Source organism: Lemur catta, chromosome X, assembly GCF_020740605.2.
Source record: "Lemur catta isolate mLemCat1 chromosome X, mLemCat1.pri, whole genome shotgun sequence".
In the NCBI taxonomy this organism is placed as follows: Eukaryota; Metazoa; Chordata; class Mammalia; order Primates; family Lemuridae; genus Lemur; species Lemur catta.
The window spans coordinates 21,478,989-21,497,330 of NC_059155.1; the positions used below are offsets into that span (position 1 = coordinate 21,478,989).

At 44.9% G+C, this 18,342-nt stretch overlaps 1 protein-coding gene across 1 annotated transcript in view; it reads right to left on the reverse strand.

The window, feature by feature from the left end:
- TMEM255A (transmembrane protein 255A) overlaps nucleotides 1-18,053 on the reverse strand; it is a 49,535-nt gene extending 31,482 nt beyond the window's left edge. Inside the window, exons 1-3 of the mRNA XM_045538755.1 lie at nucleotides 17,750-18,053; nucleotides 10,650-10,792; nucleotides 1,521-1,583 (exon numbers count right to left, since the gene is read on the reverse strand). Of these exons, the coding sequence (XP_045394711.1) occupies nucleotides 1,521-1,583; nucleotides 10,650-10,792; nucleotides 17,750-17,807 (264 nt within the window). The 5' untranslated portion in view covers nucleotides 17,808-18,053. The remainder of the gene's footprint in view (nucleotides 1-1,520; nucleotides 1,584-10,649; nucleotides 10,793-17,749) is intronic.
- Nucleotides 18,054-18,342: the final 289 nt, after the last annotated feature.

The following is an 18,342-nucleotide window of genomic DNA, read 5'->3' on the forward strand; positions in this document are numbered from 1 at the left end:
AGAAAAATGTTTGCTTGGACCAGACTACTCTATTCTCTAATTGTGTTAGATAACAGAAATGTTCTTAATGTTAATAATTTGTCTACTATTACAAAGATGATACTACAACCCAAGGTGAGGGGGAGGGTAGGTGTTGCAAGGTGTTTCTGGAGGCCAGGATAGGTGCTACCTGAGCCTACCACTTGCCTGGGTTTACCCCTAGAGCTAGATGGAATCAGCATTTCACTTCCTTGAGGTTTTAGGGGGAAATGAGGGGGAAATAAGATAGCATTGAGCTGCTCTCCAGGGAGAAGGAGGAAATCAAAGTCAAGGCCACCCTATGGTTCTCCCACCTCAGTAGGCTAGGAGGAAATACTTATCTCCTTAGGGAGTTGTTCAGAAACCTCTCTCCATAAATCTCACTTCACAGTACTACAGAGAATTGGTAAATAATGGATGAACGATGTCATTAAATTGGCATTATTAGCTATGCTATGATCAGCTCTACAATTAAAACTCCCCCATTATTTTGAATAATTTAAGCCCAAAGTGCAAACACAACTGGCAGGGAGGGGAGTCCAGGTGAAATGGAAGAAGAAAACTATTAGAACTCCCTTGAGGGTGATTCCCCACATTGCTAGGGGAAAACATATGGTTAGAGTTCTCTGTCCCTAGAGCTATTACGTTATCTGATTAAACTTGCTGTTAAATAGACCCCATTATCAAAGTTTCAATGCCACAGAGACTTGCACAGGGGGAACCTAATCAGTCCACCATCTGACCACTCACCAGGCATCTTGATTTACAAGTCTATAAAACTGCAATATGCCTGCAATTCAGTCTGTACCTTCTACCCTTGCACTTGACGAAGCCTTCTCAAATTGAACCAGGAAAATACAACAGCTTGCTCTTGTGAGTCCCTGGCAGACATAGAACTTTCTAATCTTCACGTTCTGTTATACGTTCATCCTTCCTTTCACCCTTACAACACACTTAGCTTTGAGCTATGGGTAATGGAGATACTTTAGGATGGCTTCATAATTTCATTTTGTCTTTTTTATGCCCCAAGTACATTTTTTCTCTTAATCAAAGTCCCCTAGATGATAATCTCCTAAAAGGCAGGAGCTCTCTGCAAAAAAACTTTCCCAAAAGATTATGTATCAGAGAGGAAGACTGCATAGGGCTGCAGTAGCAGAAATCACCGAAGCAAAGGCATTCTAGGCGTCGACAGTAGCCTGAATGGATAGGCTAGAGCACGCCTTTGGGAGTGAGGAGGAGAGCAAAGGGCAAGGGCCAGAATATTTTATCCCTGTCTTTAAGGAGACTAGCTAGGCCAGTGTGGGAGCATCGGGCAAGATGAGAACAAGTCCTATAGCACAGTGTCGCTGTAAAACAAGTTCCCTGGAGTTTTAGGAGAACGAGCAAAGAGGCAGTTTCTTTTATGGCCAAATTTGTGCACACTTAAGACATGTGTTACTTATCCACATAAATGTTGAGCTTTTTCAGATTAAGAACTTGATTCTATAGGAATGAAAACTTACCATCTGCCGTTTGTTCTCAATAAGGTTTGATCCGATGATCCCAAGGAATGATCCAAAGCCGAGCTGCAAAGCAACATGGCATACATAGCATGTGGGAAGACAGTCAGGCTGACCACACAATCATTCCAGCTCCTGGATATGATTCAGGATAATGGAAAATAACTGGGGTATAAATGCTAAAGCCACATGCAGTTGTTACTTATACAAATACAGCATGTATAATAATTTTCTCCCACCATTTGCCAATTTCCCCTTGTAGCTATGAGTCACACCTGAAAAGAAATTCATGTGCCCAAAAACTAAAGGTAAAGGTCAACCATAGCTTTTCAGAGCCTGCCTATTTCAATTTCAGTATCTATTACCTATCATGTGACTGGTGAGTCAGTAAGAATCATATAATGGTGAAAAGCACACATTATATTCTGATCTTTATCGTTTTTTGAAAAAGACCTTCCACTCTGATGCATAGATCGCAAAATAACGGTTTGCAATAGCAATTTTTGATGCATCTGGCATACAAATCAAACTCAGGAAGTACTTTAGAAATCAGCAAGCACCTTAACCCACACTAAAAAAATAAATATAAAAAAGAACTTTCTTTTGAAAGCCTATATTTGTGGTTGACCCATTGCAATTTATGTTAGCACTTATTCACGTCTTCTTCCATCTCTGCTTCATTTATGGACAGAAAGCATTCATTAAAGAATGAACAGAAATGGCAGTGTAAAACCCTGAAAAACAATTTCCCTGTCTAAGTGGCTGGGATTATGGCTTGGTGTAGCAGATCCCACTGCCTTCTCAGCTCTGCCATTAGTGGACTGAGTCTGCCAGTCTCAGCTGAAAATGATCGCTAACCGATAGCTGTTGATGGGGATGAAAATGGAAGAAGTAAAAAGTGGTGAGAACAGACCAATAAATCTTAACACAAGTTCAGTGATGTAGTTACATTTCTCTTTAGCCTCAGTAATGGTCTGGGTTTCAATCTACATCCTTACCTTGGTTCACAGGGGCATCCTTCAGTTTGAGGGCCCCAAATCATGCACCTAGGCTTGGAAATCTAACAGACCCAAAGGCTGGACAGGAGCTTGGTGGGGCAGTGTAGGGGGACTGGGCAGTTGTCTCGGGACCCCAAGAATGAAAAGGAATGAGGGAAGGAATTAATGTAAATTTCCAAGGACTTCTTCTGCAGGGCCATTCATCCAGCAAGCCCTCTTGAGAAACAGAAGCTGAAGTGCATGAGGATATATCCTGTGCCATCCAAGACTCTAATGAGAACATCCTCATTCAACAGTTAAGCTATGCCTTTCTTCCAGCTGTCTTATTTCAAATATAACTAAAATATGTTGCCATAAGGTATGCTGATTAAAACCTGGTTATCAAATTAAACTGCCTTCCAACCCCAGCTCTTCCACTTACATCTGTACAATCTTGAACAAATGAATTAAGCTCTCTAAACCTTGATTTCCCTATCTGTAAAACAGAGACCATAGTAGTGGCCACCTTATAGGCTTTTGTGAGGATAACCAGGATGATACATTCAAAGAACTTTGCATAGTGCCTGGCATACAGTAAGTATTCAGTAAATATTATTTTGTTCTAGTGATTATTATTGCTATTTTTAAAGCCATTTAACTCTTGAGCCACTCTAACTTGATTTGAGCTTGAAAATCCTATCATTATTTGCTCTATTTCATAAGAGAGTTTCCCTGTTCTATCTTATCTCCCCCTCTGATATGTTCCATGTTTATTTTTTAGGAAGAAGTCTGTGCATATGGCACTCTGGGCCACTTGCAGAGATTGAGAGAAATTCAGAGGCAGCTTCTTATGGGGAAAATAGATCCTTCTACCAAACAGTCCATCGGCTTCCACAGATATTCACAGAATTTCTCCTGAACCGTGATAGCAGTCTTTGCCCCAAGATGGGAAGCAAAGACACCCCCTATTCCTGAGACTCTCAAATAACTTTCTGATGGTGAGTGACCAGAAGAGGTGGGTAAATCCTTGTGGAATTGACTAGAAAGACAAGGCACTCCAGAACTGGAAATCCCAGGCCAGACAGTTACTTCATCCACTTTCCTCCCCTTCTCTTCCATTCCATTCTATTCCATTCCAATGCATTCAGCTTTCTAACATTCACTGAATACCATTATGTCAAATGAATAAGAAGACATGGCCCCTGTCCACCATGAGCTTACAGTCTAGTAAAGGAACGACAGACTGTGGGTTAAGGACCACAGATGAAGTAAAAAACAAAGTGGTGTAGGAGCAGGGAATAGTTCATTCTGGATTATATAACTGGCTCTGCTACTTATAAACCATGTGACCTTGGGCCAGTCCCTTACCACTCTGTGCTTTGGTTTCCTCATCTATAAAATGGGAATCATAATAGTACCTTCTATGCAGGGTTGCTGTGAGGATTAAATGAGATAAAGTACGTAGTATGACTGGAATAAGGTAGTCTGCTACATAAATGGTAGCTCTAAGGTTTCATAAAGGAGGAGACATTTTTATATAGGCTCACAGGATGGGTACAGTTGAGCAGGCAGGAAACTAATATCTACTGTGTTATGGCTGGGAGAATTCACTCACCTGGATGATAGGTTGATGAACTCACCAGTGTCACTAAAACTACCTTACAACTGAAAAGCATTTTAAGTTAAAGAAGCACTTGCCCCCCATTTTGGTCACAGGAATGCTATGGAGTTTGGTGGAGCTGATATCATTCCCAAGTGATAGACAGCAAAATGGAGGCCTAGAGAGGTATAAGGATGTATCCTGTCTCAAAGCAAGTTAATGGCAGGGCCAGAACTAGCCCTCAGGTCCTCTCACTAACAGCTGATGTTTTTTCAGCCACACTGTGCTGAATTTGTGGCCAGTGTTAGTGGAACAGTGACCTTCAAGTAACAAGGGCCTCATTGTTGCCTCTTAGGGAAGAAGTTCTCTGGATGGATGAAGTGAGGAGGCCTATTTGAGGTAAAGCTGAGGGGTTGAAAATAAAGAAGGGAAAAACCAAATGAGTTTCCTGAAAATTGGCAGCTACTTATAATCAACTGTTTGCTCCCGAGACCTCAGAAATGCAAGCACTGTGGTCTCCCATCAAGTGCTTCATGGAATCATGTAAGGTTCAGACCTTTGGACCTCCATCTTGATTCCCCATTACCTGAACAAATAATCAGTTTGCTTTGTTTTGGCTGCCTTCCACTTGTAGAAACAAAAAGACAAATCATTAGAAATCAAAGTCAGAGTCACGGGCACTTTTGGGGCTGGACCCTATCACTTATACCTATTCCTATCCACTGCCCCAGACACCCAGGGCTGAGGCCCAGAAGGATTAGTCATTTAGTGAATATTAATTGGACATCTACTCTGTGGCAAGCATTGTGTTCAATCTGTGATTTGGAGACCAGGAAGTGGAATAGCGTGCGATCAAGACCAATGAGATTCAGGCTCAAGGGGCTCATACTATAATTAGGTAAACTGGTCCATAATTCCTCTTCATAATCCCCAGATCCACAAAGCTCTCAAAACCAGAAGAGTTTTTTTGTAGCTAACTTGGTGGCAAAACCTGACCTTGAACTGATGTGAGGTTATTTTATAATCTTTATCCCACTTAGTGTAAAAATTCATGTTTTATTATAGAAACATGAAGATGCTTGATTGTGGGGTACTTCTCAAGCCCCCTCTGGGCGTTAGATAATATATGATATGCACTGTATAATTTTTCTAAAATAACAAAAAATATAAATTCTGAATCACATCTGGCTCAAGGGTTCAGATAAGGGATTATGGGCCTGTATAAGCAAAGCTAAATGAGAATATAGCCCAACAGATGCCACAAAGCAAGATATGAGTATTTTCCAGCAACTATGAGCAGGAGGAATCTATGGTGGGGAGTTCAAAGATGGTAGACACCACTGTGGACGCCAGTAGTTGAGAAATGTTTCTGCTGTGTCTTTCAGTTGGGATGGGACAGAGCATTTAGACAGAGAGAGAGAGCAGGAAGAGCATTCCAGGCATGGAGGCAGGGGTAGGGAGAATAATGTGAGTGACAGCACCAAGGCAGAAAAACCCAAGTCGTGTTTAGGGGACTGTGAATTGATAATTTTGGCAAAAGGGAAGTAATGGGAGACCAGGCTGAGGGCATCTGCACAGAGCTTTAAATGGCATGATAAGGGGGCAACAGGGAGCCAATGAAGGTTAGAACCTTGTAGCATTATAAAAGTCTTATCCAGCAAATCAAGAGTCAAGTGTCATCTTTTTTTTTTTTTTTTTTTTTTTTTTTGGAGACAGAGTCTCACTCTATTGCCCAGGCTAGAATGCCATGGCATCAGCCTAGCTCACAGCAACCTCAAACTCCTGGGCTCAAATGATCCTCCTGCCTCAGCTTCCTGAGTAGCTGTGACTATGGGTGCATGCCACCACGCCCTCCTAATTTTTTGTATTTTTTTAGTAGAGATGGGGTCTCACTCTCGCTCAGGCTGATGTCGAACTCCTGAACTCAAGTGATCCTCCCACCTTGGCCTCCCAGAGTGCTAGGATTACAGGCATGAGCCATCACTCCCAGCCCAAATCTCATCTTTGAAATGTACTTACTAAGTTAGGAAGTTATATTTTAGAATGAGCTTAGATTTTAGAAACCTTTCAACAAGAGGTGTTAAAAATGTTTCTGCCTAATTCACAATAAATCATAAAATTCCCCTATCCAGAGTTCCTTACGTTTCCTTAGCATTCAAGTTCATCACACTTTTTTTGGACTTATCAAGAGTCTTTATATGTGAAGCTGAAGCCACACTGGCCCTGAGAAGTTTTCTGGGCTATTGTTTTGAATTATCTCCGTTGTCCCTGTCTGCTAATATCCCATGGTAACTCTGATATGATTTTCAATTAACTAAACCCCCCACCCCCCGCCCGGAAACAGGGCAGAAACTCCTGGTTTCTTTCCTGAAAGAAAACTCAGGCTAGTACGGGCCCTAACAGTACAACAGCTGAGGAGGGGGTGCAAGAATGAAAGGCTTTCCCCACTGCCCAGGGGGCCAACTCCATCTTGTGGGTTGCTTGGGAAACACATTTAGAGCCCTCTATCCTGCATCTAAGCAACCTCTCTCACCTGCCTTTTTCAGCTTCAGGCAACAAACAAAACTCTTGGATTTTTAGGCCTTTAGAGCAGAAAGCTCACCACAACCTTTCTGGAATGGAATATGTTTTGAATATTCAAAGACAGTAAAATTCTTAAGCCAGTTTGTCTGTCTTTGTTGATTTTAGTTTTTTAAAACTTTACAGTTCAGCCTGTACAGATTAGCATGTCTTTAAAGATGCATGTGTGCATATGTCTGTTAGAATGATGATACCACATTTAGCTCAGGTAGAGTAGCTAACATGCTATAATAATGCACCTCATTATACAAGGGCATCTCATTTGGCAAAATAAAGATGCCCCTGAAAAGTGTCCCATGATTTAGAGTTATGCAAATTCAGTTATATTTTAAATGCCTGAGACCACAATATTTAAATGTTTGTATGTTGTCCTCTATTAATCTAATAACTTCTCCCTAATTTGTCTGTTTTGAAATTTTTAATTCTCATGTATTATGAGCACATTTAACTAGAGTCCAAAATAGCAGAGTTCCAAATAACCTGAAAGTTTTTCACAGTTCTATACAATGGTAATTTATATTCAAAGTGGCCAATTTGACAGTGCAGAATCTTAAAATGTCACATTATGCTACTTCTGGTTTTACTGCTAAGCATATTTTATTGTATTTTAATTCTCCAGGTGGTTGCTCGTCCACTGGAATTAGACTTCCCTGGGGTGCTTATTAAAATGTTGATTCAACATGTATTATGTTTTCACTCAAAGTTTAGCTCATGAAATTCAGATTCCTGGGGCCCAGGCAGACCTACTGAATCAGAATCTCTAGGGGCAGGAAGTAGAGATCTGCATTTTTCACAGGTTCGCCAGGTCCTTCTTATTCACACCAGGGTGGGGGAAGCACTGGCTTAGAGTTTCTATAGTAACTCCCTAATAACCAAACTATTCAATTGGTGAAAGTACCCCATTCTGAGACAAATCTGGATTCTCAGGAGTGTACTGTTTCAGAGGTATGAGTCGTAATTGTATTTGTTACAACATGATCTGACCTATAAACTCAACTGGGTTTTTCTTCTTTTCAATCTCTATCTTTCCCCTTTCGCTTTCAATAATTAAAACGCATTTTAAAGAAACAATCTGCAGGACTATGAGAGCACATTTTTAAAGGTTAAACCATGGGTGCACACTGTCCGTTAGCGATGGCTTTCCTATTAACACTTCCATCTTAGCTCTTAGTGAAACTCGCACACACACAGACACACGCCCCCACTGCTTCGACTTCCAGTGCTAGCTGAACATCAGGTACTTGAATAACAGCAATCAGGCTCCCTCCTTCCTTTGTTAATGTATTCCAACCTAGCCACCCACAGTCAGATATTCTACAGAGAAGGTTCATAGCCACTGTTCATGAATAGGAGTTTGTACTCTTAAATAACATGGAAAATACCTTCCCCTCACCGACAGAGACTCTGAATCTTGGCTTGTGCATTTGCTCATCAGTCAGAAATATTTTACTAATGCAGCTACCTGAAACACACAAAATCACACAGACCCTATAAATTGCTTTTCAAAGCCACCAAAATGCTATTTTACCCCCTCCTTTCCTCCCCGCCCCCCTTGCTTGTGTTTAAAAATAAAAACCAATTCTGCTGACGACTGTTTTTTTCGCCTCACCACAGGAAGTGGACAGGGTGAGTTCTCACATCACATGTTTAACAGAGGGCACCAAATAGTGTCTGTGGGTCACCTACCCTGAGCTGGGGGGAGCCCAGCCTGCCCTAGAGCTGTGGAAGTACTTCTCCTGGTAGCCTTAAGCTCCAGGGAGGTGCAGCCCACGTCAGAACCCAGCTTCCGCAAAGGCTCTTGAGGAGGCTGACTGTGGAATGGAATCAGTGACCTAGGCAACAGGCTCCAGGCTTGGTCACTCACAGTGCTGGCTTGTTCAAGACATCATCTTCAATCCTTTCCCCTCCCTTTGCTTCTCTCTCCAACCCCCACCTCTCAAAAAAGAAGAGAGAGAGACAGGGAGAGAAGAAACAAAACAACAAAAAATACATTTGATATTTTTGCCCTAAAATAAATACACACACACACACACACACACACACACCCCATCCCAAATTTTCTTCTGCTCTCTAGCAATTACAATTGGGCAAGCCATTTAACTGGTATTAAAAACATGATCCAACTCTAGAGTTAGGTTTTTGGATTCAACAGCCGTGTAGTAGACCCAAATGAGGCTTTTTTATGCAACAAGTTCAGCAGTCTCCAAAGGGGATTGCATACACCCTGGGAATGGGAAAAACAATCCAATGGAATAGGGAAAGAAACAATTAGAACTCCTATTTCCTATTTATTGTTTATCTAAAATAATAAGAAAGAAATTAAGCATCACCAATATTCAATAAACAGACTGTCACTGGCATCGTCCATCGGTGTGAGTGTCAGATGATCAAGTGAGCTATCCTGAGGGAGAAGGGTAAGTTTCAAGCAGCAAAGGGTTGATGGTGGGGCATTTTATGTGTGTCTAGATTGTATTATCCAGTTTTCATTCAACTATTCCCAATAAAATGGACAAGATGTTTGGAAATATTCCTGTTGAGAAACCACGAATTGAAGACTACTCTAATAATGTAAGCACATGTGCACAACAAGAAAATGGCAGAGTTGATGAGTATCTACTCTAACTCCCAGGGTGAGTGTTTTGTCAACTGCATTGTGAGATGGACATTAAAAACCATGATTCTGGCCAGGCATGGTGGCTCACACCTGTAATACTAGCACTTTGGGAGGCCAAGGCAAGAGAAGTGCAGACTAGCCTGAGCAACATAATGAGACCCCATGTCTACAAAAAATAGAAAAATTAGCCGGGCATGGTGGCACATGCCTGTAGTCCCAGCTACTCAGGAGGCTGAGGTAGGAGGATTGCTTGAGCTCAGGAGTTTGAGTTTGCAGTGACCTGTGATGATGCCACTGCTCAGGGAACAGAGTGAGACCCTGTCTCAAAAAAAAAAAAAAAAAAAAAAAAAAAAACAGAAAAACTTCCATGATTCTAATGACAATCTAATCATATCTGATAAGTCAGCCAAAAATATTCACAATTATCTAGTGGGTCATTTGAAATAAGGATTTGGCTGGGCAGGGTGGCTCACACCTGTAATTCTAGCACTGTGGGAGGCTGAGGTGGGAGGATTGCTTGAGCTCAGGAGTTCGAGAGCAGCCTAAGCAAGAGCGAGACCCCATCTCTACTGGCAGGCACCTATAATCCCAGCTACTCAGGAGGCTGAGGCAGGAGGATGGCTTGAGCCCAGGAGTTTGAGGTTGCTGTGAGCTATGATGATGCCACAGCACTCTAGCCCAGATGACAGAGTGAGACTCTGTCTCAAAAAAAAAAAAATGAAATAAGGATTTATAGCCACTATCTTTAATGACAAACTTCATATTAAGTACATATCATCCTGTGACATCTGTCAGTGTTTGCATGAATATATTAAAAATTATTTCATTTTAATCTATTTTTGAATTTCCTTGTTTATATAAGTTTTATGAATGTGAATATAACTTATAAATGAACAAATATACACATTTTAGGAGAATATCTTCCATATCTTTTCCCTGATAGGAGTGCAGATCACTTTAGAGATTGGTGGTGTTGGTCATAGAGTGTCAAGCTGCCAGGGTCCTCAGATTTCAGGTGAGATCAGGTAACCTCTATTATATATAAGAAAGCAGGTGCCCAGAGAGAAAGGACTTTGGCCTAAGGTTAATATTGCTAGTTAGTAACATCTCCTAAACCAGAAACCTGAGGTCCTAAAGAGTGAGATGACTTGCTCATGGATCACTCTGCTAGGAAGGGATGGCACTGTGATTCTTCTGATCAACGGGCCCAGAGTTGCCTCTCTCTATAACTATAGAGAGACACAAAGGAGGAAATGTGAGCACACACTAGACACTCAAACAGAATTGAAAACCATCAGAGCAGAGCCCGAATTTCTGTAGCCGGCAAACTACCGAGACCTACCAATGCCTTCTGTACTTACGATAACTCCTGGGTAATAACCTCCAACAGTCACATTCTGGGTCCTGGTGGTTGCAGCAAGGCCCACCGTGAGAATTAACACGGACACAATAAGCAAAGTCACGGTGACATAGATGGAGTTTCGTTTCCTCCGATTGAAGGCTCCTGAAAGCACAGGGAGAAACTGAAATTGTTCATTTCGGCTGAGGAAGGGAATGTCTTAAAGAAAAAACCACTAGGAAGGTTTTCCTTTCCTATTCCTACTGGTAACTGGGGTTATCTTTAGGGAGTGGGATTAGGGGAAGGGATGGAGTTTTAGTTTTTGCAATCATCAAGTGCCACTTTTATAATGAAAAATATTTCCAGTTTGAAGAATAAACAACAGAAGAAATTTCACCAGTTACATAAAAACAAAACAAATTTTTATGCTTCTGGCACTCTATAAAAGATGTGTCATACTCAGTAGTGTTTTTTAGGCCAAATTATAAAGCATATGATAAACAGGAACTGTGTGTGGGGGGGGGTTTAAATGAAAATATTTTAAAGCAAATATGCAGCTAAGAAGGTTTTTTCATAAGCTCGAGATAAGAAATTTCATTTTCAGTGTAAATATCAGAATGGAGCCAGGTTACTGGGAATTTTTTTCATTTATTTCTGACATTTGCCACCTCATGTATAAACTTTAAAATGGTGTGCTGGCAAGATTTGTCACATAACAAATGTGCGTAATAAAGTAAGTGTTTGGAGGCCATTAGTCCACAAAGATATGTATCAGGGGAGGTAGATGGGGAGGATTATAACTTATACACATTTAGGCTTAGGCGAGGGTGACATAAATATAAATGATGAGAAACCCATTCTCCTACTCAGGGCTTATCAGACATGATAGTGCAAACCAATATTTTTTTCAAAAACAGGCTTATTAAGTCAGATAGAAAAATGGTATCTAGGCTCACTTTTCAACTTAATTTTCTTTAAAGGAACCAAGCACCATTCCACACTCTGCAGGCTTTTCTCTGACATGAGGAGGGGGCCCTCAACAGGAAATACCAGGGGAGAATTACTACCTAGGAGTTCTTGGAAAAAATAAGCATATGGGGAATGCTATGAAAGTCCAGTTCTCTAAGGAAAGCGTGGAGAGGGTGAAGCAGTGGGGAGCCCTATGATGGGGTTGCCCACCCAGGTGGCTTGACTGTCATTTATGGCCCTAAAGAGACCACTTGGGTCTGATCATAAGACCCTGTCATTCTGGGAGGCCACACTGCAGCCTCAGAAATCAGTTGCCAAGAGAAGCCGCCCAGACTGCACCACTGGGAGGGAGGGGAGAGGGGATAGAGGAAGGGTGAGGAGGGCGAGAAAACCAAGCGAGACCCAGGAGGCCTGGTAGTGGGTGGTGAGAGAGAGGGGCTGTAGCCGGCCTTGCAGCCCCCTGCAGATATGCCCTCCTGTTTGGAAGAAAAGCGTCAGGAGTGCCACTCTGGGTTAGCCCCACCATCCATCTTGTCTTCCCTAGTGCGGTCCCTGCTCAAGGCTCCAAGGGAGGTGGGAGGGGCTGGCGGTCTCCCCTGACGTCAGCCTTGAAAGTGAGGGATGTGACTCATCAGGGTCATTTCTAATATGGGACTATTCTAAGACTATTTTACATTGAAATGTAGAAGTGGTTTGAGCGCTTATAGGCACCCGCATACTAAAGCACCACGTCCCACCCTGGGGGGAGAGGTAAGGAGAGTTGGGAAATGAGGCTTCTCTGCAGTGAAACCCTGAATCCAGCATCCATGGGGAAAAACGTGAAGGCTCACTGGAGACACCTGTGACATCGGGGCCCTTTGCGTTAGAGGGTTATTAGGGATGCAAATGGCAAGCTGACTGGTGGTAAACACAATGAGCAAAGCCGGGAAATTCCGATTGCCGGATGCTGGGAAGGGTATGCGGGCAGGGGCAGGATTTATTTCTTCTGTTTACTTGAAGGTTAGTTATCCTTCCTCTGGATTTCGAGGGGCCCTAAAGGAGTCTCTAAACCAGAATCCCTAAGTCTATCTGATGACAGATGCTTCTCAGCGAATCTGTGGGTGGGTTCACAGAGGGGCTCTAACATAAACTTACCCACATCGCCTCCCATTCCTTTCTCCTTTGGCACTCACATGATCTCTAGCCCTCCCTGCCCCCATCAGGAAAAGAATGTGAGGGAACATCTGGATACACCGAGGGTATCTTTGTGACCCACCAGTGTCTAACACCTTACCCAGAATACACATAACCTTCTTGAGACTAAACTGGAGGAGTGTGTGTGTATGCATCTTCTTTCTAATTTTTTTGTTTGTTTCACTTGCCTACTCTGCTCCTTCCCCACCAACTGGCCTTTAATCTTATTCACAGCTCTTGAGTATTCTTTGCAAATATCACTTGAACTCTTAAAAGCACAGGAGCCAGGTCAGAAAAGTGACTCAGCAAACCACATGGTGTCATTTGAAAATCTATCTCTTTTTTTTTTTCCTGCTTTAGAACCCGAATTGAAAAATCAGTCAGTTGAGAAACCCAGACAAAGATCCCACAGCCCCACAGGGGCCTTACCTCCACATAGGATTTGCTTTGGATAAAATTCCTAAGAAAACTCTCCTAACACTAGGTTGAATATCTATTTTCTGTCCCATCACACCACCCCCCACTCCATCACTTCTTATTTTACACTATAAGGACCGTAATTGTGTAAAATAAGATTATTTCTAGTTGCACTTGGGGGAGTCGACTGTTTTAAGGAACTTCCCCCCCCCCCGTGAATCCTTTTGAAAATTAAGAATCACCCTTCAATTTATCTTTAGTGTCAATTCGACTTAATAAAATTCATATCTACTTAGAGCAAGACATACCTTTCTTTGAAGGTGTGGCCCAGGCTCCTAAAAAGCTGCTCATTGTGTCTGCTTGAGACATTTTCCTGGTGGTTGTTTTATTTTAGAAGGGAGAAGTAGAACCTTGTTCTTATTAGGGGCTTACCTTAGATATTCCTGTGAGTACAGGACCATCTTATTCCAATTTTTTTAGTAAATTGACACATCAAAAAACTCAGATACAGTGAGGTACTTAAATAAAGCAGCAGATATTTGAAAACAGTGCCTATCACAGTGTTGGATACCTACTGATTGAGCAGTCAGTACTTGTTGAATAAACAAGAAGCAGCCTCTGAGAATTGTTTCCCTTCTAATCAAAAAGGTTGTGGGAGGAATTGTGTGAATAAATATGGGCTATGCTCATAGAATTGATTTTTAAAAATAGAGTATACCTGTGGGGCCCCCCCAAATTAAAGCCTTCTAGCCAATGAGTGTCACAACTCCAATATCTCTCATTACCCTGTCTACTTGACACGCAGTATATTTCTGTTTAAACAACCACGACCCCTGTAACCAACAACAGTGAGAGAGTCTGAAATCTCATCGTTGGCTTTGCCTGCCCCCCCCCAGCAGCCTCCCTGCAGAACTACTGCAGCCCTCCCTCTCTGCAGTGCCCCACCTCCACCCCACATTCATGATGACCAGGGTGCTCAGCTGTAGAAGCACCCAATTATTTGCTGTCTCTGCCTTTCCAAAAACAACCAGCTTTTCTCTCCTCCGGGTTTTCCCCCCTAATCGGAGCCCCCACTTGCATTGCGGTCTTTGAATCTGGGTCCCTCCCTTCCTTTGAAACCTGCTCAAAACTCACCTCCTCCAAGAAGCTTTTCTTGACCAAATTCACTCCAATCACTCATTATTTCATGTCCCTAAGTTCCTAGATACTTTACTCAATAAGTATATTAATTGTGACTGCTACCATGACAATTGTAACTGTGGGTCTGGCCCACAATCCATACGATGTCCACCAGTTCCAGGGTTATGTATCTGTCAGGAGCCAAGATGTCAGTTGCTAGAAGGGGGATACTGTCTCCGCTCACTTGTGTTTTACCTTGTACGTGTTCTTGATTACCCCCTCCCAAGAGAACAGGTAGGCTATGTAATCTTTATTAGGGTGCAGCAAAAATGGGGACCCAGTATCCTGTCCTGTACATTGTGTTGTTGATGACTGGCTAATTCTCCGGGGTTGATCTTTTGAACTGATTAAGATTTGCCTTACCTGAGTCAGCTTTGCCACACAGGGTGGGTTCCAGGAAGTCCCAGTCTTGAGCATCCCTGGAGATGGGTGGCTACCCACGCAAGAGTCTCAAGGCCCTGCCAATCTCCCAAACATTTCCTTAAAGGCTCTGAAATTCACATCCCCCAACTTCAGACAATTCTTTGAATGGAGACATCCAAGGCCAAGGCCAGCACTGAATTATAAATGTGTTATTTGGGTGGGAAACAATGCCTTGCTGCAGTAGAGGAGCCTTAGCGCCTGGGGGCGGTGTTACCAAAAGGGAGAAGGGGGGTGCTGGGAGGGGATGGAGGGGCCCTGGAGTCAAATTACCATCTTCCTAATTGCCAAGCCTTGGACTTACCGCTCCATATCCAGGCAGCCAGCAAGTGTAGAATGCTAGCACCTTGGTGCACCGTGTGTCTGTGTGTTTTAAATTTTATTGTTTTGGCTGCGGTGTCTTAACTGTAAGGGGAATCCCTTCAGAAATGCTGCCCTTAGAGGCTGAAACACTAACCCACCCACCCACTCTCCCTCTCCCCCCATGCGAGAGAAGGTGGCGTTGCCAGAGCTGAGTTAAGTGGGAGTAGCTCCTAAGTAGCCTAGACGCTAGTTCAGGCCTGGGCTGTGCGGGACCTGCGCCAGGGAACTCCGAGGAGACTCCCCTGTCCAAACTGTGGAAACCCAGGGTTACCACTCGACTCAGGAATTTGCTAGTGCCTTCGGTCTGCTGACTTTAAAAAGCGGAATGCGGCCGGGCGCGGTGGCTCACGCCTGTAATCCTAGCCCTCTGGGAGGCCTAGGCGGGTGGATCGCTCGAGGTCAGGGGTTCGAGACCAGCCTGATTGAGACCCCCGTCTCTACTAAAAATAGAAATAAATTATCTGGACAACTAAAAATATATATGGAAAAAATTAGCCGGGCATGGTGGCGCATGCCTGTAGTCCCAGCTACTAGGGAGGCTGAGGCAGGAGGATCGCTTGAGCCCAGGAGTTTGAGGTTGCTGTGAGCTAGGCTGACGCCACGGCACTCACTCTAGCCCGGGCAACACAGCGAGACTCTGTCTCAAAACAAAAAAAAAAAAGCGGAATGCGTCGTGCCAACTCCGCATCTATATGGGACTGATGATTCCTTTCCCGCAGTGTCGAGACTAGGCTGGGCAAAGCCCACTCAGCTTCTTGTTGCGCAGACCTTTCGAGAAACGTAAGATTGGCTGAGGGCGCCTGGGAGCCCAAGAAAAGAACTCTCTTCATCTTGTTCCCCAGCACACCGAGCAGTGTGCCAAGAAGCAACCCTTTAAGCTCTGGACCACCAACCTGCCCACTCCCTGCGCGCAGACGGGCCCGGGGAGGGCAGGCTTGGTTTGCAGGTGGTTGCCGCCCGCAGCGGGAACGGGCGCTGCGGAACCCTCGCACTCTTCACCCAGCCCTCTCTGGCGCAACAGCTTGGCGTCAGGGAGCCAGGGCTGCGTTGGCGCCACAGCTGGCCAAGGTAAGGAGTGCAGTGTGTGCGTGTGCGTGTGCGTGTGGCTCTCTCTGTGAGTGTATGTGTGTGTAGAGCGAGCGCGCGAGAGCGAGCTGGGAGTTAGGGGGGAGTCTGGTACTGCTGGGCTCTAGATTCGGACCCGAATCCTTGACCCCATTTGTATCCCGTTGCAAATAACTACGCCCTTAAAAATGAAAAAGAGCGAATTCGTATACCGAATATGCAAAACCATTGAAAATACGGATCTTTACACCATCCAGGAGATAACACTTTCTGGGGCACCTCCGGCGAACGAATTTTCTTGTGATTGAGTCTTTTGCAGGCAGTTGGGAGCTCATATAAGGGGTTCAATCTTCTCCCCACCCCCTCCCTTCGAGAGATGTTCCCTCAAATTCATCGAAGAAGATCTGAGCAGACTGAATGGCAGGAATTGCGGGACAGTGGAATTTTGTAGAATGTAAAGTATGTCGGAAAGAGAATTCGATTTGGTTGAAGTGTATCCGAGGCGAATTTTAAGATTAGGTGGGATCTTGATTTGACAATTCCCTCCCGCTCTCCTGGGCTCCAAATTAATTTCTCCGCCCAGTGAAATCATAAGGCTTGGGAAGGTGCCTAACAGCTGAGGGGGACCGGGTTTGTTTTTTGTTTGTAACTACCAAAAAGCAGCTTGAAAGGGCGGCGAAGTTGGTGCCCAAAGGAAGCTGTTCTCCAGTTTTGGTGAGGAAAGGTGTCGAAAGGTGCCCCTCCCCCTCCATTCTGCCCAGAGAGGAAAAGCGCGATTTCAGAAGATGCGCGGGCTCGCGCTCGATCTTTCTTTCTCGCGCTCTCATTCATCCCCCACCCCCCTTTTTTTCACATTCACGCACATTGTGTGCGTTTGGAGCAGGATAGGAATCAAATTCAAGAAATGTTGATCCTGACACTGCAGGGCTGGGCTGTCTTGACTGATTCCTCAGGAATTCCCCTCCCAACAGCCCTCCTCCCTTCTTCTCCCCCACCCCCGCCCATCCCCCAGGGTTGCGCAACCCCCCCCATCAGCTAGGTGCAAGTCAGCCCCCCCTCCCCACTGCAGCTCTGAATTTCAGGGCAGCTTCAAGAGAGTTGGGAGGGGACAAGGACCCTGTTTCTTCTAATTATTGTTAGTCGCCAGCTCTTCGAAGTGACGAGGACTTTGCAAAGAGGGAGTGTCGAATGGAAAGCGAAGGCGCAGGTTGCAGGAAAGTGTTTTGATCCTCAGACAGCTGGGATTTACCACCGGCTGCAAGTCCATAGACACACGCACACAAACACGCACACACCCGCACTCCGGGGCAGGGATACTCAGACGCAAGCTTGGCTCCAATCTCCGCGCGTCGCCCCCGGCGCAGCCGGGCCGCTCCCCTGGGGCTCTGGTCCACCACCCAGACCCCGGGATGAGTGGAGCCCCCTAGCCCCGCTTCCCGCTCTCTGGCTTTTGGGGCGACCAGGGCGCTCGCAGTCCAGAGGCCAGCGCACTCACCCCTTGCTGCCGCCGCCCGGAGGAAGAGCGGCTAGACTTACCCATGGAATCGGGCAGGGACATGTCGCTGGACCGCTGCTGAGTCAGGGACTGATGCATGGTGAAAGCTGCCCAGTTGCCCCAGTCCCAGAAGCTGCTTCAAGCGCCCCTGGCTCAGGGCACTCCGCAGAGCATCCTACTCCGCGGCTGCCTCTCCTGGTCCCTCCAAGAGCTGCGAGAGACTGCCTCTGGTTGGGAGCTGCAGCCCAAGTACCGCCTCCCCCTCCCTTCCCTCCTCTCCCTCCCTCCTCTTCTGCCTCCCTCTGCTCTGGGAGGCAGCAGCATTGGCGGTCCGTGGAGCCGCGTGCGCTTGCGCAAGACCCCCCTCCTCCCTCCCCCTCGGTCTCCCCATCCTAGTTATCCACCTCCCAGCCTCCCAAGCCAGACAGGGAGCCGTTTTAGCCCCTTGGGGACAGGGCTGCGCAGAGAAAGAGGGGAAGGCTTGAGCCTGGGGCCAACCGGCCTTCTTGTAGTTTGGAGAGGGTCTCGGGCAATCATCCTGTTCTTGGATTTATAATTGGGGAGGAGGACAGAGTCAGAGGTTCAGAGCTGAGGAACACACATACACACACACACACACACTCACTTGTGCAGG